Here is a 22,655-nt window from a genome sequence, read left to right on the forward strand (position 1 = left end):
GCTCTTTTCCATGAGCATCCCGTTGCCACCTTTCTCATACAAACTCTGTTATACACCCTGGTCTCAACTTACCAGAAACAGTGGCCTGTCCCCCAAAAAAACCCCAGGTGCACCTCTCATTTTTCAAAGCTCTGCTCCACTCAGTGCCTGGCCTTTAGCATTGCAAGAAGGGACACTGCTCTTGGTAGGCTTTGCTTCAAAGTTTCTGTATATCCCACTCCTTAGAGTTATCAGCCAGTGAAGACTGAGGTGTCTACTTGGGTAATTACGCTCCCTAGAAGAAACCCAATAAGGAGGGGAAAAGAAGGGATATGTTCACATGCCAAAAAAAAAAAAAAAAAAAAGGCAGAAAGATCTTAAAAAGCTGCAGAAAACACCAGTGTTGCTGCAAAGAGCGCTAAGTGTTTGCAGTCTTGCTGCTCCAGGAACAGTTCCTATCTGAGACTAAAACTGGTATATGAAACTGGAGGATTTTATTATGTTCAAAGCAAGATTAAGTTTAATATTAAGTCTTAACAGACATAGCTCATAAGCTCTTCAGGTTGTGTAGTATCTTTGTGTTACTTGTACAACAGCAGACACAGTGATTTGGGTTTTCTTCTGGTACCACAACATGAACCACAGTAGTTTAAACAAGAATAGAAGCATCCAGAACTACAGCTCCTCTGTACAAAGTAATGATGCAATACCTTTTGATTTTTAGTTACCCTCTGTACAATAACTTCAGTATGAATAATAGTATTAATACATTATCTTACACAGTGTTTTTTATTTCTAGGGCTCAAACACCTTCAGAGGAAGGTCACAGCATTACTCATTCTGCATATGGGGAAATGGATTCCTACAGTTACTAGAAGTATGTAAGCAGAGGGCTAAGGAAGGCTGGGTAATTTCTGAACTGTTACCCAACTCAGAAGACAATGAGGGATGCACGGCTCCTAGAAATCCAACTGAAACAAGGTAACATGGGGTTCAGCATTGATCCAGGGGTGCTGCCAAGAAACAAATAAACATATTGGCCGCAGCATATCTGTTCATTTGCATGTGCAAATCGTGGATCTGTACATGCAGTCCTAGTAAGAAACTGCATGTGCATCTGTGTACTCGTCTTCTCAAAAAAGATGTACCTTCAGTTGTAGGCTTCCTCCTAAGCCCTAGGATAGTCACCTGACTCCAAGCCAGGCATGCATAGCTTAGACACACTGTACTCCAAGTAGGATTGTGGAGCATCAATGAAGCGCTGCCTGGAAAAATGTGTTAATGACACACAAGAGCCTATTCCCCCCAAGGCAGACATGTCAGAGTTGCAGATAACAAGGGACTAAGTCAGCAGTTCTTATCCCAAAGTCTTGTTCCCTATAAAAAACTGAGAATCAGACCTGATGAACCTGTTCCTTTACCATAAATACCAAAGAAATATCAAAGTGGTACACATGCTGTAAAAGTAGCAGAAGAGCCCCCCTGTCTACGTAACGGAGTCCATCTATGAAGTGCTCAAAGTGCTGTTAGGAACATGGTCTCACCCTCCTAAAATGTACTGTTCATCTCATTAATCACTGCGGAACTACAGCACAACAAAGGTGAAGTAACTTATATCAGCTACATCCAGGGTCTCTGAAGTCACCTCTCAGTGTCTTAACCACAAGGCCAATCCTTTTCCATCCTGTTGTGTGCTAAGTGGCACCAGCCCTTGGATTTGTACCCATCCTTCAGAAAAGCCTCTTGTGGTTGTTGTTACTGAGCGTGCCTCTGGCTCCCAAAGATGTGGACAGATGGCTAGTTACACCCAGGGACAGACAGGCAGCATCTATCCCCAAAGTTGATTTGTGAATTCTTCTTCCACATCAGAAATAACATGATCCTGGCACAAGTGAGAGGTAATGCCAGTATGTGGGCTTCTTGCAGGACAGGAAATTCATTGTCACCAATTACATGTTTCCAGCTGCAGTGCTCAGCACATCCTGGGAACTGTGCATTAGGACATTGGTCCCACGCCAGGGAGGTTCCCCCCCCCCCCCCGCGCCATGCCTGCTACAGCAGGAACGAGCCTTACAGATGCTGGTGTTCTTTGCAAAAAGGAAAAAAAGAAGTAAAACAGGAGCTACATGTGTAACATTTTCACTGAAAGTGACAAAGTGAGATCACCTACTGTGGCAGGTGGTGTCCCTGTCTCTTTAACTTTTCAGAACCTTATGAAGGTAATTGGGTCCAGAAAGGTTAAGCAAAGGGAGAAAAACCCCAGAACCAGGCAGTAGTCGCTGATGAATACAGTCTGAAGGAGCTCAGTGCTGCTTTTCCAGCACTCCCTGTAGCTCTGCCAATTACTGCTTGGGCAATTACAACACCTCTCCGAGCAAGTGTCAGGGAAGCCTACTAAAGGCCATTACTCAGTCTTGAAAAGAAGTAATTAGAATGAGCTCCAACTAGTGCTGGTACTTGGGCAGCTAGCATGGCGTAACAGGCAGGTGCTGCCATCCCCATGGGCTGCATTCAAACTGCTGACCACCTATAGGTAGCAGCCAGAAAGTAGTTATTAGTAATCAATAATCCATAGGTTTGGTGTCCCACCATTCATCTGAGGAGTCCCAAGTGCCTGGCAAGACTTAACTAAACCTCACAGCTGTAATGAAGGTAAATACTGTGTTCTCATGATTATTTTGCAGTTGGGAAAACTAAGGCATATAGATGTCATGGTCAGCATTACAAGGAATCACTCAAAATTTGAGTGTAGTCAGACCTTCTGAGCTTTAACAAGCCTATCAGCTTAAGAGTGATCACTTAGGAAGGGATACACAGAATAAGGAACACAAATACTCCTGTTCTTATTTCAGAAGCTGGTGTTTAAAATTCCAGCTGCTGTGCCTTGCCCAAAGTCACATAGTAACTCAATGGTGAGAATGTGAAAGGACCCAGAAGTCCTGGCTTCCAAAATGACCAGCAGCTCATAGTTTGTGAAATTTTTGGCTGCACAGCAGCCTTTTTGCTATCAGTTTTATGGAAGGAAGAAGGAAAAAAGGCTTTCAGATTTTTGTACAACAGCCTGCTTCTAGTCCCTTTCCCCAGGAATGGGCTTTGCATGTGCAAACCACAGGGTAGTACTGCTAAAGCACTGCTTTTTTCTAAGTCAAGTCCCATGAGTATGCAAGGGTGATGGTGACAGCAAAATCCAGTGTACACTCTCACTCTCTAGTGCAGGTAATTTCCAGTGACAAAAATGAGATCACTTTCTCAAGCTTTAAAGTAAACAAGAGCAATTCTGCCTGGGGGCAAAAATGTCATCTTTTTTTCAGTTGAGGTTTTCGGTAAACCGAGCCTCTGAGAATTTCCTGTGACAGTATGTGCTGAAATGCAAAAAGGAATGGATTTGCTGAAAGCAGCAACTAAGCAGACCATTTGAAAGCAGCATCTCACCTTCCTCTCTGCACATATTGGGGCTTTTAATGTTTACTTGCTGGCCTTGGTAACAACCCCACTTTTGATCCATGAGGCCAGGGGGAAAAGCTTGAAAGTTCCCTTTTGCAGAGACTGCTGACAACCTGCCCCACCAGCTACTGTGGTTTCTATGAGATACTTCAAGATAGCCAGACATTAATATTTCCCAAATTCTAATCTTCATAGCAGCCCCCTGCAAGCTCAGAACCAAGCTCAGGAGGACACCAACAGTAGTGGGTAAGTCCTCAAGGCAGCCCGAATATCTTGAGCAACACATAGCTCACCAGGCCATGCGGCCACTCTGACATGCTCCCTGTTGCTGGATGAGCAGTGTCCCTGCCTCAGAGCTGTCAATCCCTTTCTTGGGCCAAAAGAGTGACTGCTGGTCCTCTAAGCCCCAAATTTCCAGGGAAGGAAGGGAAGAATAGCAGCCTAGCTCTAAGGGATCCATCACTGCAGCAGTAGCACAAATGCCTATGAAGGCTTCACCTTTGTACATTACTGCGAGGAGAAAAGCCCAGCAATCCGCAGCAGAGCCGCTAGCCCTTTTTCATCGCTTTGTTCCTCTGCTGATGCTGAGAGCTCAGCAAAAAGCCATCCCACAAATAGCAGCCTATCTGCTAATGATGGGGTAGAGCCAAGCGTGTTTATCCCTTGCTGTCCCATTCTGGTGCAACAGAAGCTCTGCTAGCAGTGACCTGGAGAAGTCAAGTGAGTGGGATCCTGTGACCCTTTACTGAGGTACTTGGCAAACTAATAACCAATTTCAGCAGTGCTGCTGTGACATGACATTTAACGGAGACCAAGAGGAGGAGCTGTCTGCAGAGCCAAGCCAAACACCGTGGGCACAGCTCCCAGGAGAAGGGGGATCAGAGCTTGTGCTTGGCTGATTTTCTTTAAATAAGCAGTTCCAAAAAGTGCCTGCGATTTTCACAGCCAGTCCTATTAATACAATCCTGCCTAATACTGATGGGCCATCCATCCCGAGATCCTTTTCTTGATAAGTCCGTGGAAGGCATGAGCCAGGGCAAGGGAGCTCTCAGGAGCCTCAGCCAGCTCTGCAGCGAGGCCATAACCCAGGGCATGCTGCTACCAGCAGCTCAGTTCCTGCAGCGCGTGAGGAACAGAGGAAGGAGGCTGGTCACCAGCCCATTGCTCCCAGAGGGCAGGACTGCAGAGCACCAGTCTGTCTCATCAAGGGGAGGTGCAGGGAAACACGGACTGAGAGCGCAAGGAAAGGAAGAAACCACAAAAGGAAATGGAAGGGAATGTCTAGGGGAGGAGTCCAAGGGCGGCACAGGTAAGGAAAATACCAGGTGGTTTGGGAAAGGCAACAGGATCATGATGAAGGAAGAAACGAGGATGGATGGACAGCAGCCCTGGCCACCCAGAGCAAAGGACAACAAAGTCCCTTGCAGCAGTCAGCCCTGTATTCCTGCACACATGCTTTAGCCTGAATTTCCACTGCAAGGCTCTCGCACGCACTCTGGAATGGGCTTCACCACATGAAGACTCAAAAAAATACAAACAGTGCCATTTCTAACTTCACTTTGTGATTGGAGTGGGGGAGAAGTTCGGCTCTGAAAACCTGAGGTAGCAATACTGCCTTCACTGTATGGTTTGCAGAGCCAAGAAAGAGGGCTGTGTTGTGCGGGAAGATGCTGAACAGCTCTAAAAAATGTCTAACAGACTTTTGCTTCTCTGTGACAAAACCAGGTACATTGGTGAATATACCAAAAACATTAGCATATTTTGTTTTCCACCAAAACTATCACAGAAAGAGTTTTTCTACAAGTATTTTTCAGATTTTTGGGGGGAGAAAAGCTCCCAAACCACAGTACTTATTTTCAAATGATGAAAGAAATTGTACTTTTTAAAAGAGTTTTTAAAGAATGTTTTAATGCCAAAAAATTCTCCTTTGTCATCTTCCCCCTGTCCCAAAAGCCTTGTAAAAAATATTTTTCTCCCTGTACTGTGGATGTTCTCTTCTCTGTAATTATTATTTTCATTACGCAGAAAAAAGTGTTTTGCTATAATTTCTCCCAATGGCTGCAAAAAGCGAACGTATGCCCAAGTGAAGCAATAAAAATGGAAAATGAAAACTTTTTTTTTTCCCAATGGAGGTAAACTGTGAAACAGAAATTTGGAAAATGTAACTTTGTGAGTTATCTTGTTCCAGTGGGAAACAACCTATATCTCTGGTAATCCCTGAAAAAGTAAAGTTAACAATTTGACTGATTCTGGGTAATTCAAAGATAGGAATTTTCTGAGTTATGAATCCAAATGCCATTCCCAAAACAGAGGTAAATTGTGTTCCTTTCGCTTTCTGAACTCTAAGTTTTCCTGAACAGCCAAGACTGCTATGAAATTACCTTAAAATCAAAGAAAAAAAGGCAAACTAAAAAACCCAAAGAACTCTTCCCCCTGCCCCCGCCCAATCCCTCAAAACCCTACAAAGAAAAGCAATGCCTCTCTCCAAGATCACCACACAGTCACTGGGCTCTGGATGGCAGAGTCTGGAAGAACACCATGCACTGAGGCATGTCAGGCTGCACTTTCATGTCTACCCAACAGTAAACCAAAATCCAATGACTGCTGTCAGCACACCTGTACAGGAGTCACCTTGAACCTGCCTGGGCTGGGTCGATCGGAGCTGTGGGCTTGCTCCTGGGGCTGCCGGGCTCCTCCAGCTCTGCACAGCCAGAGCTCCAGGCTCTCCATGCTGCCAGTCACTCCTAGCACTGACTCCATCTCCCCATTCTTCAGCCACAAAGTAAGTGTGTGCATGTGTGTGTAGGCTCATATATACTTATGTGTACACACATGTATATTTATACACTTCCTCCCCACCAAAAGCCTAACTCACAAGGAGCCAATTCTCCATCGAGGGATTGCTACTGGAAAAGTCAACCAAACAATAAATAACCTTGTTCTTTTCTGTGCTAACTTTCTCCATGAAATACAGGCCTGTGATATCCTTTATTTTATTAATTTTTTTTTTTTTTTTAAACAGCAGAAGGATGTCTAGTCATTTTCTTGTTTCGCCTTCAATATTCTTCAGCTTTAGTTAATTTCACAGGCCAGGGAACAGAGATGATCCTATTCTTCCACTGAATCTGGCTCAATAGGATTCTTTCCACCCTATTTCCCAGATGTACGTTTGATTTTTCTAATGTTCTCCCCAATACAATAATCCTTCAGCTCGCTCTGTTTTACATTGCCTCTTTTGAGCCCCTCATCCTCCCTGCAAGCAGAGCTGGAAGGCAAGGAACTGAGGATCCCTGTTCAGAGCCAGCCCCCTGCCTGTTTCTTGACCATGCAGGCTAACAGGAGCTCTGTTGTGCTCTGCACCCATAGAAACGTACCAACCGAGTGGATAGATTCATATTATACAATGTTAGTGCTATCAAAATACAGCTGGGCCTAAAGAGCCTATTCAGAAGCTCTAGATCGTGCTTAAAAAGTAAATAAGGTGTCTCAAGCACAGCTGCCTTGAAAATGCAGCTTAGTGAAACAGTTAAGGCCACTTTACAAAGTAGCATAGGAAGCTGAGTTTGTTCTCTTGGTTTCCTTATGCACCAAAAGAAAAATGGAAAAGACTAAACTTTAAATACTGAAACTGTATGTTTAGTCAATAACTAGACAAATGCCATAATAGTATTTTGCCAAAAGCCAGAGCAATGCAACTTATTTTCCCTAGATTATGCAAATTAGGGCTACTTTTATAGTCTGTTATTAGGTGTGAAAGTCACCCAGGCAAACAAGCCCAGCACAAGGACCTCTGCACCACTCCTACCCCAGAAAAGCACTTTATGGCCCCTACTGCTGTAACTCTACAACACCTTCCCCTGAGAACAAAGGTGATATAAATGTATGGACTCCGGCCAGAAAAGGGCCACAGAGGGGAGAAAGATGCTGTCATCTCTGCTCAGTCTTCATGTTTCAAAGTGCCACTGCAGAAAGCCAGATCTGGAGGTGCAACAGCCCAAAGCAGCAGCACTCAATTCTTACAGAGTTGTCCCCCCAGAATAACAAGATAGAGACAACCATAATGGTGCCAGGCTCTCATGGGGAAATTTTAAGACCTCTGAACTAAGCTATTGCAAGTGACCATGGGGCAGCACATAGACATCTCTGGGGCTCTGAAAGGCATAAACTCCCTGCTTCCTCCCAAGAGGAATCTACTCCTGACCTATGTTTGGCCAATAGACTTTATCAAGGCAGGAGATACTCTCTGCCTACATGTAGGATATGACCAAGAAATGTGTCAACCAAGAAATGTTGTCTTTGCACAGAATCCTACAGAAACTTTATTCTCCATTAACTTTGCTATAATTTGTTTCTTCATCACCTGCACATTTCATGATTTCTCTCATTAATCACTTAACTCTATTATTAAATCTGAGAAGCATTTTTATGAAGTTGAGTAGGAAGGATAATTACTGCTGTAGAACAACTACTGCATATTAAATTCAAAATGAGCAGTCCCCCAGAACCCACAAAGAACCCAACCTTTGACTTCAACACATGTACCCAGAAAAAAAAGGCTAAGAACGTATATGGCTGAAAAAGGTCTCATATACTACTGTGGCTGGCCAGCTTCTTCCTCAGTCTGCTCAAATCATCACAGTGGAGATGTTGCTGTTGACCTTTTGGGGCAATACTTTTAAATAGATGCCACAGCAAACATTTTAGCTCATTTTGAAATCTCTCGTTCTTGTGACAAATTTTTAGCCTTAGGGTAATGTGAAAAGAGACAAGCTTGCAAAAAAATAAAAGAGAAAAAAAAAAAAGATGGGGCGGTTGGGAGGGAAGAGCATTGCTGCTGCTAAGAGAGAAGTGACATGCCAGTATGTTTGTGACACCTTACCTTATCCCCTGGCTGCGGTCTCATAAGAGAGACTTGATCATAGCCTCGTCGAACCAAAGCCCACAGTGCATCAAGTTTGCCCTAGAATAAAAAAAAAAAAAAAAAAAAAAAAGAAGAGACATGACCAAGAATTTGGGGAAAACAGCATGAGATTAAACTGATTAAATTACAGGTGAGTTGATCCAGCCTTTCTGTATTAAACTGTCTGCACAAATGTTACTCCTGTGCCCTTGCCCTCTGTATACTGCTTATCTGGACAGCCAGAAAAGAGACCTCAACAGGGTATCATGTACCCAATATGCAACCTGCTTGAAACTCACTGAGAATGACTGTAGTTTAACATGAACAACTCCTCTAAGAGGCACAATTTTTGTTGTTAACAAAAGGCAGAACACCACAAGTACTGTACTGATGGGAGGCGAGCTGGAGCATGGATAAACAGACCCAGGACTACCTACCTAGGCAGGCTTTAAAATTCACAGGTACTTTCCAGACAATAAATTCAAGCGCTGTTAAACTGACCTGTGAGCATGGTGGGGAGGGGGGACCCAATCCCACAAAACACTGGTTTGGGACATGGCCACAGCTGTCTGGGATGAGCATGGTTTGCTGCTCCCTTGGCCTGTGCTAGCCCTCCAGCTTCCTTCTCTGTAAGCGGAGATAATAGCTCTGCCCTGCCTCAAGGGTTACGTGAGGATACATACATTAAAAGACAGGGAGACACCAGATACTATAATGACACTGGAGAAATGGGGATGAAAGTGTGGAGAGACTGAACAACTTGCCCAAAATCAAACATTACATCTTGTGGCTGAACTAGAAAGGAACAGAGCTGAATCCCAACCCAAGGCCTTAGCCACAGTGCAATCAAAGCAAGGATGGTGCACTTGATCTGATCCTCTTTGCATGCTGCCTTGAAATGGCACAAAACAGCATCCACCCTCCCTAAGAATTGAAATATCTGCTGTTGCAATCCAGGCTGTGCAAAAGTACCTGAAAAGAAGGCATGAGCCAAGGGAGGGAAGATCTCTGCTCATGCCCTCCAACACCTTCTGCTCCTCCTCAAAAACTATGGCAACACAGTGCCAGCTGAAATGCACGTTCCAAGAAATGGGCAAAGTTGAGGGTAACTGGCCATTTTTCTAAATAGGTTCTCCCAGCTCTGCCATAAAAAAGGCTGTGCTATGGAACCGGGATGTAGTAACATGCATGACATAAGACTTGGTAAAACTGAGGGGCAGACACATTACCTTGATAGGAGTGTACCATTTCCGCTGGGAAGGTGGTTTTCTTACATGGGGCTTTTTCGGCTTGGGTTCCCATGGCTCGTACTCCTGTTCTGGCAACTTAATAATAGCATTTTTGGGCTTCTCCAATTTTGCTCCTTCCTCTGTTGACCCCTTGTCTCCCCATCGCACCTGAAGTCAGGAGAGCACACTGTAAGTAGAAACACTTCAGTAGTCCCCACCAGCAAGTGGTTTTCACAGACATTAATCTAGTTCCCATCAGATGACCCAATGCCACCAGACATGAAGCCGAATTTATGAAGACACCAAACTCCTACTGTAATCAGAAATACACATTTAAGAGTCAAATAGTCTCATTCAAAAGCTGCTTGAACTACTAGCCTTTGCACCTTCCAGTAATCTAATGTGGTGCGGGAATTCACAGCATCCAGGGCAGATTAACCCATTTCCAAGTGAAACCTGAAGCACTCTGCCCAGCTCTGCTAGGACACAGATGTAATACACCTCCCATTGCTTCACGCAAAGAGGAGGCAGCAGCACCAGCTGAAGGCAGGCAGTCCTTACAGCTAGCCCTAAGCAGCTAGTGTTGTTCAGCTCAAAAGTGAAAAAAGGGTCAGTGGACAAGTATGTGAACGGTTTAAGAACATCAGCCCTCAAACTCGTGTAGCTACTACTAAAAACAGCTCTTCCAAAGATGACCTTGCACAGTCACAAGAGAGGTCAGTGACTTTATCTTCACATACCATACACTACTTATTTCAAGCTGAAACTCTGATTTTCTTGTCTGACTTACCTCAAAGAGAAATGTGACCCTGCATTTAAGGGCAATATATGATCCATAGGGTTACTCAGCATCAAGGATAAAATTCTCCTGAAGAAAATGGTTAAGGATATTAAGATGCAATAATTCAACTGCAGAGTTGCAGGGACTTGCTGAGAAGCCATTGCTTTCATTCTGTTAGCCATAGTTTGGTCCATATCCTTGGATGGCTTACATTAGCCCACCTCCCTCAGCTACCAGTTAAATCTAGTAGGAGTTTCTGGTGTGACATCCCTAAAAGTCATCATTAGGCCCTCAGCTGATACAGATGAGTGACAATTCCCTGCCTTATATTATCCATGGTTAGGAATATTGAATTGATTCCACTAACATGGTTATTTACAGGAGTTTGTAGCTGATCACAGCATTATCCACTGACTCCCTGGAATGTACATGCCATAGGACAGCACAAGGCAAATTTCTTTCACAGTAACACCTCACTTTACACATCAAGACTGGCAGGATTTAATTCACTGGCCAATTTCAACACAGATGTGGTTTTGTGCATTAGGAGTTAATGCTTAACTGAAAAAAAACAAACAAGCAAATCCCACCAAAACCAAAAATCAAGCCAACAGACCCAAAAGAAAAAGAAAAAAAGAGGGAAAAAAAAAGAAAAACTGCTGGTTTAGATTCCCCAAACAAACTGCTTCCAGCCAGCCAGGCACAGTGTTGATGGCACCCTCAAATACTCAAAACCAGTGTAACTCTGCCAGAGACAAGAGAACTGGACCCAACTGCACCAAAGGGTTTGATTCAGTAAATTAAAACTTCTTTTGGTGCTTATCCCATTTCTTAACGTGCAAATTTTCTATGGCTCATAATGCTAGATTCATTTAATTATTCATGCAAATGATGGCAGCTTGATGTCTGTTACTTGGACAGCAGATGCAATCAGGTGGACAAGCCCTAATTAAATCCTAGTCTCTAGTCCATCAAGATAGCTTTTTAAAAAGCAAAGAAAAACATATTGCTACAACTTATAATTAAATGCATTGATTTTTACAATACTAAAGAACAAGCCAAATACCTCCATCCTCTTAATCCCACCAACACCTCGACCTCCATAATAAGATGCATCCACGGTTGGCCACTTTTTCTTTGGCAATCCATCTTCATCATCTGATTCCTATGGGAAAGACAGGGAGATATTGCCGCTGTTCTCACATAAACAGCATAAACTATGGAAAACAACTGAACATCCTATAGTCCAGTCCTTGGGTATCTGGCTTTGTGTGTTACTTGCTGACAAAAAACAAAAGTCTCTTGTCTCTGCAGCTGCAATTTTAACTAGAGGAGCCAAAGAGGATTGCCTATTCCTCTCTCCAGACAGCTTTTATTTAGTCAAACATGCACTGAGCTTCAAAATCACAACTGACTTGTAAGGGAAGGCAAAGTGGAGATGAATTGTACATTATACTGGCTTGCCACTGTGCTATGCAGAAAATGCAGCAATCAGTTAGCCCAAAGAAATCATGTATTAATTGAGCTTTTAGAACTTAATGTCACCTAACAGGGGAAAAAAAGCTACCACTGTGAGTTTTCTAACATGTGCATCAGACCCTTTTCTCATGGCAGCTGTAACCAGTTATTCTATGCTGCTTGATTCTTTGTAGAGTCTGGCTCAAGCTGTACAGTTTGGAACCAGGACTCAGACTGGAGCACCTCCAAATTGTCAGGAAACTCAGATCCAGAGTTTTTGACCTGCGGTTATAAAGACTACAGATTCTTTTTCTGGAACGTGGGAGAGTCTGAATCAGGGTTTTACTTCAGGTTCATTGTTCTGTTCTTGCTTAACTAAAAGCTGGCAAATGTTTCTGGTTCGACAACCCTGGGAACACATCTCCAGCTCTATCATCTTGAGCCGATAAAAGCCACTGGGATTTCTCAGACTCCCTGCTATTACGCTGAGTCAAGGCAGCTGGAAGTCACACTATGACACTATCTAAGTACACACGTAACTGAGGAAAGAGCCCAACAAGCTCCTACAATACCATCTTCATTCCTCACACTCTTTATTAAAGACAAATAACTACATCTCATGCTGATATGCAGATGTGCATACTGCTCTTGGACTGGCCACGCACAGTGCTCTCTGCTAATTTTTGTCAGTACAAGTATGTTTCTAGAAACACTACCTGGACTTAATTTTTACTAAAATAAAAAAAAATTTTAAAAAATCAAGTGAAATCCCAATACTAGAGAAGGACACAAATTGTTGTCAGATTACTAGGTAACATTTTCTCAAAATTGCCCTACATGTTGCTATTGGAATGTAAAAGGAATTGAGAGTCCAAAAGCCAATAATAGCTTTTAAAAAACACGCTTTAATTTTTGTTTGTTCACATTTAACTCTTGGGTTATGCCTTGGAGAAATGTATTCCCATCAGTTATTCAGTGACATCTGATCTCTCAGCTATAGTTCATGGGTCAGTTCCTCCAACAAATTCTTTAGTATGGTCAGGCAAGACTAGAGTTGGCATTTCCCTTAACTAGTAAGGGTGTTTGGATTTGGGGTTTTTTTTTGTTTGTTTTGGGTTTTTGGTTGGGTTTTTTGTTGTTGTTTTGTTTTTACCCTAAGTCGGGGAAATAAATATACAAGGAAGGCACTGTGGTTTGGTGTTGGGTTTTGTTGTTGTTTTGTTTTGGGTTTTTTTGTGGGGTTTTTTTGTTTGTGGTTTTTTTTTTTTTTAAAGAGTATAACAAATACACAAACAAATTTTATCCCATTTTGTACCACATCTAAACAGTACCCAGTGAACTACATGAGCAGTTTTAATTCAGTTATATTTGATTTCATTGTGAACTTGAGTACTATATAAAATATCCTGCCTCTTCCATGGGATGTAACACAGATTTCAAGTCTTCATGTCTAACAGTCCTTATTGCTGGCAAGCCTGACAGTAGCAGGACACAGTGATGGCTGACACTTCTCCAGCTGATAAAGAACTTACACCAAGTATTCCCTACGCTGAACACATAGCAAAGCAACTCCAAGAGCTACCACATACCTTTTGAAAAGTAATGCAAATCTAATGCTTGTGGGTTTGAACAAGTTTTAGATAACTATATTCAGTTTAATAGCAGCAATACCAGACTACATCAGCTAAAGAGCAGGTCACCGTACCTAGGGAGGCTAGTGCTAAGTATAATGAACCAACAATCCATACTGGATAAAGACAAGGCCAAGTAAAGGGATGGATAACATCTGTATTCTGTGTTATTTCTGGACTTTTACGTCAGCTCACAGTCTCTTTGATTGCAGTTAAAAATCTCTGCTGATTAGAATAATCACAAAGCATCTGGGAACTCTGCTGCAGGGGTGCGATGATCTCTGCATTCTCCTTCAAACACAGCATGGCTGCAATTGCATGCTTCACGACAACACTAATCACCCTAAAACCAGCATGATTTTTGGTGCTTATGCTAAAGTTAAATTGTCACAGTGCTGCTGCACAGGACAAGCAACAAGATCACATACACAGTAATAGTGGCCTCTGGCAACCTCAAACCAGCAGCTGTGGTTGCCTCCTGATATTCATGCCAAATTACAGCAAGTTAGCAGCAAACTGTAAGCTTCTCTTGTGGGTTAGGCAAGTATTTTTCCACCATTTAACTGTCTATGCCTAGGAAAGAAATAAAGGCAGGCATGAGTTGTCTCTGGAGGTACTTTTATTTATTACTATTATTTTCATGAAATTAGTACAGTGAAACTAAGCTGAGGTCAGGATCAGTGAGGTAAGGGTCAGTGTGTTACTGTCCCAAAAAAAGCTAAATACAACCCTGCCTCAAACAGCTCACAATCTAAATGGAGAAAGGCTAAATGTCCTTCCAAAGGTCACTCTGCATCAGAGCCACAGCCAGGGCAGGCTCTTGTCTCCCTCTCCTGTAGCAAAGCCACAAAAACGTGGCCTTCACTGTCCTTTCTTTCAGCTGCCAGACTTTGTTCCTTACTGCCAATCTGGGCCAAACTCCTGCTGAGAACAACGGCAGCTTTACTGGAGGAGGGACAGCTTTCAGCACAGCTTGAGAAGTGAAGATTTGCCTACACGCCTGTTTGATGTGCAGCAGAAAGAACAAAATACCATAGGAACTGTTGCTCTGTGGACTTCTGAGTTATGCAACTATTTTCTCTGTGGATGGAAATAATCTTGCTGTATCTATATAAAGAGGCCAGAAGGTAGAAATAACTGTCCTGACCCAAGAGACTTCCTCTCACAGCCTTCAAGGTGTCATTAAGACACCTACAGGGCTGAAGTTCCTGGGCAGCACGATACACTACAGTGGCTGCAGACAGTGCAACAGCTCAAAAATAGCATACTTACAGGCTCTGGAGGTGGTGGTGGCGGCGGCTCTTTGATCACCTGGAATATACAAACAATGGGAAAAATCTGAGATAATGGTAGGCTTCATCCATCTCAATGCTATGTCCTCTCTGCTTTCTTGCTCGTATCACAGATGGGTTGCCCAGCTCCATTCCCCCATATTCAGTCCTCTCATTAGCCCCACTGCTTTTCAGTGGGCATAAAATAAATGCAGATGAGAAGCTAAATCCATCACATTAAACTATCTGATTAGTCAAGAAGTGCCCTATTAAGTAACTCATAATACAGCTCCACACTCTGGTAATCTTGCCTTAAAAATGTCATAAAATTACCAAGCTAGTGCAAAATACTCAGAATCTGCAGTTCCTCTGAATAAAAAAGAAAGGCTAACTCTTGTCTTTAAAAAGGACTGTAACAGCTTATGCATATATTAGTAAATCAGTTCCATTACACTTTTCTGCAGCAGGTCTCAAATCTTGCTCTAAGGAGGTCTTGATCCCTACAGAAACTTTGGACATGTCCACGAGCTCACTTAAACTTCTCATTCAATGTCAAAATCACATAGGCCTTGCAACGTTCAAAAACCCAGATCAGAGTGACTTCAACAAGCACTTTAAGCAATTTGTTGAATCAGGGCCTTACAAACCTGGCAGCATTTTTCTTAAACAAAGTTAACCACCCACTCCAACACTGCTTTCACAGAGAAGAGATGAAACAAGTCAAAAGAATAAAAACCTGTACTTACCACCGTGCAGCAAAGGGGCCAGAACCACCACAGAAGAGCCAGAGCCAGCAGCAGAAAGAGAATCAGGAGAGCAATGAAAAGGATGGTCCCAGTCAGCTGCAAACAAGATGATTACTTCTGAGTTACCTGTGCATGTCACAAACAAGGTGGGAGCCCTGAAGTTACACATTAAGACTGGGCAAAATGAGCCAGGTTTCCCTCACTATGAGGTCTCAGGTAGATTGTGCAGTCAATCACGATTATCATTAGGGTCACATCTGTGACAAATCTGTATTTGAAGTCATGATTCAGGGAAGCACTTCCTGTTTGTGGTATGTATAATTTATGCATAAATTTATGGTATGTTTATAGCCCACCAGATTCAAGGGTGTTAAACTTGTATACAAACCATTCCCAAATCCGTGCTGACAAGTCCCTTAATACTGTCAGAGAAGCGTTGCAAACTACATGACCACAGACTCTTAGGTGTGCAGAGTAACCTTTCATCACTAGAGATGCAGAATATGCAAATGCTGATATTCAAAGAATGGGAATATTGGAGCTAAGAGCTTATGGGTAACTGTTCACATGTCAACATCATGGCACAGAGCACAAGTTACTTGCTCAGCCTTATCAGCTCCCAAGCCTGCTTGTATTGCCTCTTGCCTCAAACTGCACACACAACCCCAGCCTGAGTGATTATGCAAACTAGTCCTTAAAGCTGCTGGTTCTTGGTATGCTTTCTCGGGCTGGTTTGACTATTTTTAATGAGATGCTGTAACCATGATCTTAAGCATTTCTGATTCTTATATTCCATCTATTTCTCTGCAGAGAACAGTGGGACTCTGGGGCTGGATAGCTAAGGGTCTACATTCAAAATCAAAGTTAAATTTTCTTTAAAATTACTAGAATCCATAAAAATTCAAGTGTTAACACTTGAAATTAGCTTTTTGGAGCAGCCAGGCAACCAAAGAGAATCACAGCTCTGATTTTCTTGGGTAAATCTTGATGGATTCTTTGCACTCGGAGCATTTCACGTCAGTGTGTTCAGAAGAGGTATTAACTCTGTGTATTGCTCTGATGACTACAGGAAAGCAGGTGGTCTTATGCTGCTTGGCCCCTGCAGAACATGCAGAACACATGGCTTTTTGGAAACTAAACGTTTGTTGCAGATGGGCAGTGACATGCTGGGACATGCTGTTTCCTTGGACTGCACTGGGCTCTGGGATGAGGTTAAGATTAGCTCCAGTGCTCCAGCCATTTCTTTTGTACTGCAAAAAGAAACCTCTTCAGTGGTAGATTTTCTGATTTTGAGAAGAGGTTCAATTCGCCAGCAATGGAGGTACCAGAGAACAGGCAAAACCTGGCAGCAAACTAGAGGAGAGCCTGGGACTAGGAAGATGTGAAAAGAGCTTGAAGAAAGGTCTGTGAATCAGGCTGAGGGAATAGGAGCTAGCTAGAGAGGAAGCTATAAGATATTTTCAAAGGATAGGTGGGAGGATAAATGGAAAGAAAGCAAATTCCAAAGAAGATTTATGGAGGATAAAGTCCGTGAGATTCACCTTATTAAATCTGAAACTACTTGCTGAATTCCCATGACACCAGGAACTGATGCTTAGCCCCTTCTTACAACCCAAGTTCCCTTCACTGTTCCAAGTCGGTTTGTTTTCCCCTTGGACAATGAAAAGACTGAGGGTGGAAAAGAAAGTACCAGCCGGTAAGAGCTTTGCAAAGTCTAGGTCTGATCCAGAGTGGCTGACTTGGGTGGCACCTAGTTCTTTCTCAGACCAAATCCTAGAGCTGTCAGGACTGACATGTTCAAGACAGACTAACACAACCACAGCTCCTACTCCATGCTTTTAGGCAGGCAGTCCAGTATCCCATATCTCTCTGTCACAGCATCACCATGCCTCCACTGTTCTGTGGCTTCTTGTTATAGATAAAACAAGCCAACCTGTTTTGGGATACACTATTTAGCTCACCTCATTCATTTGGTCAGGGAGCAGCTGAAAGCCAAGGTGGGGTGCTGCGACACGTGCCAGACCCCCTGCTCAAAGGAGTCCTGTTAGAAGACACACTACCCAGCTGCAGTTCAGTACTGCAGCCCTCCTCTCTGGCCTTCCTATGGCCCCATGTAGCACTAACGCATCTGGAAAGCGGACATTTTAGAGACATGAATTCCCAGTGAAGTCAGTTTGCTAAGAAAAGGATGAATAAAAGTCAAGCATAACTTTCAGACGTATTGCTGCACTCCTTAAAAACAAATCCAAGCACAGCACCAATGCAGTGCATGAGCCACAGATGCACATACCACTGCTACTGTTACTCGAAACCCACTTTACCTCCTTGTTTTGTAGCCTTTGTTCCCAGGCGTTGCTTTTCCCATGCCAAGTGCTCATATAAATCGCCAAGACATTTGCCAGCAGCAGCTCGGGAGCTGCTGGCAGCAAGAAGCTAAAGAGTCCTCTTTTAATGATTAAATATACAAAGCATCATAGTGAAGCTGGACTTTGAAAAGGAAATAGCAGACTTCATGCAGCTGAAGAGAAATAAGCCCAGGGATCACACAGAGGCTTTAGGAGTAAAGGAAAGAGAAGATACTTACTGTACAGAAAGGACAGAAGGGCCAGCTGGAGAGGAGAGCTGAGCAGGCCAGCTGACTGCCACCCACAGAAAAGGAAACAGGAGAGGAAAGGAAACAGAGGGAGTCTCTAAAACAAGAAGAGTGAAATGCATGAAATTCAGACAAAGTTGGAAACTGAACTGCCAACCTCCCTGCTTATGGGATGTAACTGGAGTGAGACAGTCTTTTTTTGTACCAGCTGAGAATCAGGCTCCCTGCCTCTTTCACATTCAATCTGCAAGAGGCTGGTCAAAAATTGTCAGACTGACAGGACCAGAGATTGGATTCCTCTCTTTATCCTAAGGCTACTGAGAGGAAAGCTTCCTCTGTGCACATTCTGGCCTGTAGGAAGCCCAGCTAAGGCTAAGACTTCAGTCTTCATCAGAAATAAACTACGTATGGGTAACTAAATGCACCAGTTAACACTTGTGTTTCACTGCAGATTCAAAAGGTTTTATTGTACCCAAGGTCTAAGAGAGGAATAATATGTGAAAATATCAGTCTTCAGTGTAGAAAAGTTGGAGGAAAGTTTTGGAAAAATAAGAGTAATCAGGTGAAGCAGCAAACATCTCTGCTAAATTCTGAGTCCCTGCACCCCAGACCGTTCCAGCAATCTGATGTGAGATTTCCCACCTTCACTGCTGAAAATTTCAGAAAATCAGATTTGCAAGTTCCAGTCACTGCCTCTATTTTCATTCCTGCCCTTCTGTTCTGCAGCTGTCAAAAAGGCCAACAATGATTACAAACCAATATGACAGCATTTCGCATAGGCTATAAAAGTCCTTTTGACACTAGTATCAATAAAGCTCAACTTTGATACAAAGTGTTTGCTATCAGGTACTTCAGCAAACTTTGTTTAGTCCAGAAGCACAAGGCCAAATCCTTAGCTACCATACTTGCTTGCAACAGCTATGGGCATTGCCTATTTTTACTCCAAGGCAAGGAAGAAGACCGCTTATCTAGTAGTCAGCTTCATTTTGATTGTTTGACTCTAAAAATCAGATTTTGATAAAGAATTACTTCTAGCTACTGGTCCCTGACACTGCACCTGGGGATAGGTGGTCTTTTTGACCAGGAGATGCTCATATCACAGCCATTGCTGTCCTGCAGAAGCACATTCCGCCTCAGCTGGGCTGAGCAGCAGCCTTTTATCAGGTGCTCATCCCAGGATCTGAGGCTGCTAACTCTTTCTGGTCACCCCCCATGACGCCAAGAGAAAAGAAACCAGCTCCTGTCATTAAAACTGTAAAAACACCTTAGTGAATCCTGAACTAGTAAAGGCAAATTGTGGTGGTCTAAGAACAAATGCTGTAAGCTCCAACCAAAAAATAACCATGTAAATTTAGAGGACCTTCCATGCTGTGGTTCTTCCAGATCCAAGTCCTGGCAGTTGTACCTTTCACGCCAGATCCCATAAGGGATCCCAAAGCTCAACAGGGTGTTGCTTCCTGATGCTCCTTCCCTCATTTTCCCAGATTCCCTTCTAGTCAGATCCTAGCTTTGAGGATCTCTCTTTCCTGGGACAGGAATAGGCAGGGTGCCTTTTGCTGTAATTTTTTATTCAGTAAATCTATCATGATCTATGTGTCATCAATAACAATTTAATCGTAACTAGCCCTGATTATTTTTCAAAGAACTGCTGGGATCCAGTCAATAACCATGATGCAGAAGCTGTAGAGGGCTCATGCTCACTCAAGGAGGCTTTGCCTGAAGAGCCACCGTCTCTTTCCAAGATCTCATGGTTTCTCTGTCAAGCCCCATTGCAATTACTTACACAGTGTGTGCTGGTGATGCTGACAGAGCTGGAGATGAACGTTAGCCCGTTGTTCATGCTGACTTGTAGGAAAACCACCCTAAAGCACAAAACAGATACACTTATTTTTAGTGTCATCTTTATACCCATTGTTCCCTTTACTCTGGCTGTGTTTTAGCCATTGGCTCATAAACACGCATGGATAAAATGTCCTGCTGAGTCAAGGCATTTTCATGGCTTCAGGTGCTTACCTGCATTTGTCTCTCTGCTTGCCCAGGAGCTACCCTTCTTACGTTGGCTTAATTGAGTTGGGGCATATGCTCTTTATTAAAAAAACCTTAATCCCACCTGGGGCAAAGGGCACTAGGACAGTGAGTCATAACATAAAGTCTCAGACATTTGCAATACTACCCTAGATAGCACAAGAAACTTACTTTTAGGCTTTTTTTTTTTTTTAACCCCTTCCGCAGCTTAAAGAGCCAGAATGTGTTTTCTTTTATATGCAAGTAAATCCAGAATTCCTGCACTGAGGTCAAGGGGTAAAAACACTGAAATGACAGTGAAATTAAAGAACCACCTGGCCCTAGCCGTTCTCCAATATCAAAGAAAGGATCTGAGGGGAAAAAAACCAAAACCAAACGAACAAAACACCAAACAACTTTCTCTCACCCACAAATAGGAAAGGGGAGGGAGGCATTCACCCTCACCCCCAGTACGGTATTTAAGCACCCACAAGATCACCCAGGGGGAAGGTAGGGCCTTGTGCCTTGTCTCCCAGGACTCTGCAGGATTACAACAGCTGAAAAATACCAACACTAGCCAGAGCAGGGCAAGACACAGGAAGCAACACCTACAACAGCAGCAAAGGAATTCAAATCAAGCATCTCTTTTTGATCAGAATGAAAAGTCTGCCTTGAATTCAACTACCTTTTGGTTTGAAAAATTGGGATATAGGAACAGAGGAGAAATCACCATTCTGTGATTCTGTGATATAGGACCATGGTCCAACAAGGCCTTTGGTTAAGCTGTACTAAAGACTCAACATTGAATAGAGCTATGCTGGCAGGATTTGGCACAAAGGGGATGGAAGCAATCCTGACACACACACACACACACACACACACAAATTTATTAGCTTGGCCCTTTGGGCAAAATTCTGAGCCCTTGGCTCAGTAATGACATCCTCATCCAGAAGTCCCTTCTCTCTTGACACGTGCTGCAAACCAATACTTACTGTCCAGCATCTTCTATCACTGGGGCAGGACAAAGTAAGTAAGTATCGTGAACAAGGGTCGGCTTTTCATCTGAAAAGAAATGAATATAACTGTCAGGGATGAAAAAAAGAAACTGTCCCAAGCAGACCACCCCCTGGAAAAGTGTTGACACCAATGAGAGCCACAGACAAATTCAGTACATAGGCCAGTACCAATATTCCCCAATGGTACTGATTACAAAGCCAAGTACTAGGATGATGATTCTTGTTGATGACAATATAATGTTATCAGGCTAGAGATACCACAGCTAAGAAATGGAAGTATATCTCTGTTCCTTACAACAGTGATGAGCCATTTTGAAGCCTGCTTTAAGCAACATTCATCTTGTCTGACAAGTGCATGCAAACTCTACTCATATTGAATACTCTGATCCCACAAGTTACTTAAGGGGTCAAAAGCATAGGGTTCAGTTTCGCCTACCCACTTCCAAACACACACACACAGGAGAAGCCGAGGCTGCACTGTTTGAGCGCAGGGAAAAGGAAGAACAGAGATGGGGTGGAGCTGAAGCAGACAGACACCAGAAGGAAAAAAAAAAACCAAAACATGGTTGGTCATATACAGGAGACAGGCAGAGAGAGGCCATGACTGATGTTACTGTGAGGACCTGTCCTGCAGTAGCTGCTGCTTTTCCTGTCCCCAACATCCCCTCCATGGCAGCATCATCCAGAAACAGCCCATGTTTATAGGGGTCTGGTACAGGCAGAATCAAAAGCAAGGCCATAGGTGTTTTCCTGCCTCCTGGCACTCTGTTGCTCCAAGAGTTAGCAGTGCTAATCCTGTTGCTTTCAAAAGCCACTTCCAGAAAGCCAAGTCCCATGAACACAGAGAGGAGGTCCAGCAGTAATCCTGCAATGCCACTCCATTAAAAGTGCATAAGCTGAGGCACAAGAGCAGACAAGTCACTGCACCTTAGCTCCGAATGGCCCCAAGCAGCTAAGGTGCTAGTGCAGAGGAAGACTGGCTCACAAAAGTCCAACCCAAGTGAATTAGGGGCTGGTAAAAACTGCCAGATTATTTAAACCTCAGAGGCTTGATTACTCTTTCTACCTAGGAAAAATTAACCTGAGAAACAACAGATATGAGAGTCATTCTTTCATACTTCACCCACCCTAAGCACACCTGAAGACAAAGCTCATTTTCCTGTTTTGGCAGAGATGAGACCATGGAAATTATAGTGATATGTTTTAAAGCCAGTCTGAGGGGAAAAAAGCCAGCCAGCATAGACCAGTGTCTCAACACAACATCTGTTGCAGACCTAACCCAGGGAGAACACAGCATGGAGGAGATGTTGAATCAGGGTAGTTTTCCTCCTGTGTACTTCCAGGCCCAGGTCACACTCACTGTGTGAAGTCCAGTCAAGGTGCCAGTGCATTAGGGACAAGGAAGGAAAAAAACCCCAAAGTCTGTCTACCTGGTAAACCACAAGAAATAAACCCCTGGCAAACAGCATCTGTAAGTGGAATGAAAGTGAGACCACCAGAGTTTATTTAATGCAGCTCCACGTAGGCAACTAGGATGGGAAATGAAGGAGCAATTCATGTGCTCCCTCTTGTAAGTGAATTCACTGCTAGGGAAGGCACCAGT

General features: G+C 43.3%; 1 protein-coding gene across 1 annotated transcript in view; it reads right to left on the minus strand.

Annotated features, from left to right (window-relative positions):
• The window catches only part of ANTXRL (ANTXR like), a 62,919-nt gene that overhangs the window by 14,920 nt on the left and 25,344 nt on the right, over positions 1–22,655 (minus strand). The window contains exons 11-17 of the mRNA XM_052798984.1: positions 21,029–21,098; positions 19,816–19,894; positions 15,440–15,535; positions 14,695–14,733; positions 11,400–11,498; positions 9,553–9,720; positions 8,303–8,383 (exon numbers count right to left, since the gene is read on the minus strand). Of these exons, the coding sequence (XP_052654944.1) occupies positions 8,303–8,383; positions 9,553–9,720; positions 11,400–11,498; positions 14,695–14,733; positions 15,440–15,535; positions 19,816–19,894; positions 21,029–21,098 (632 nt within the window). The remainder of the gene's footprint in view (positions 1–8,302; positions 8,384–9,552; positions 9,721–11,399; positions 11,499–14,694; positions 14,734–15,439; positions 15,536–19,815; positions 19,895–21,028; positions 21,099–22,655) is intronic.

This window comes from Harpia harpyja, chromosome 10 (assembly GCF_026419915.1).
Source record: "Harpia harpyja isolate bHarHar1 chromosome 10, bHarHar1 primary haplotype, whole genome shotgun sequence".
NCBI classification, from domain to species: domain Eukaryota; kingdom Metazoa; phylum Chordata; class Aves; order Accipitriformes; family Accipitridae; genus Harpia; species Harpia harpyja.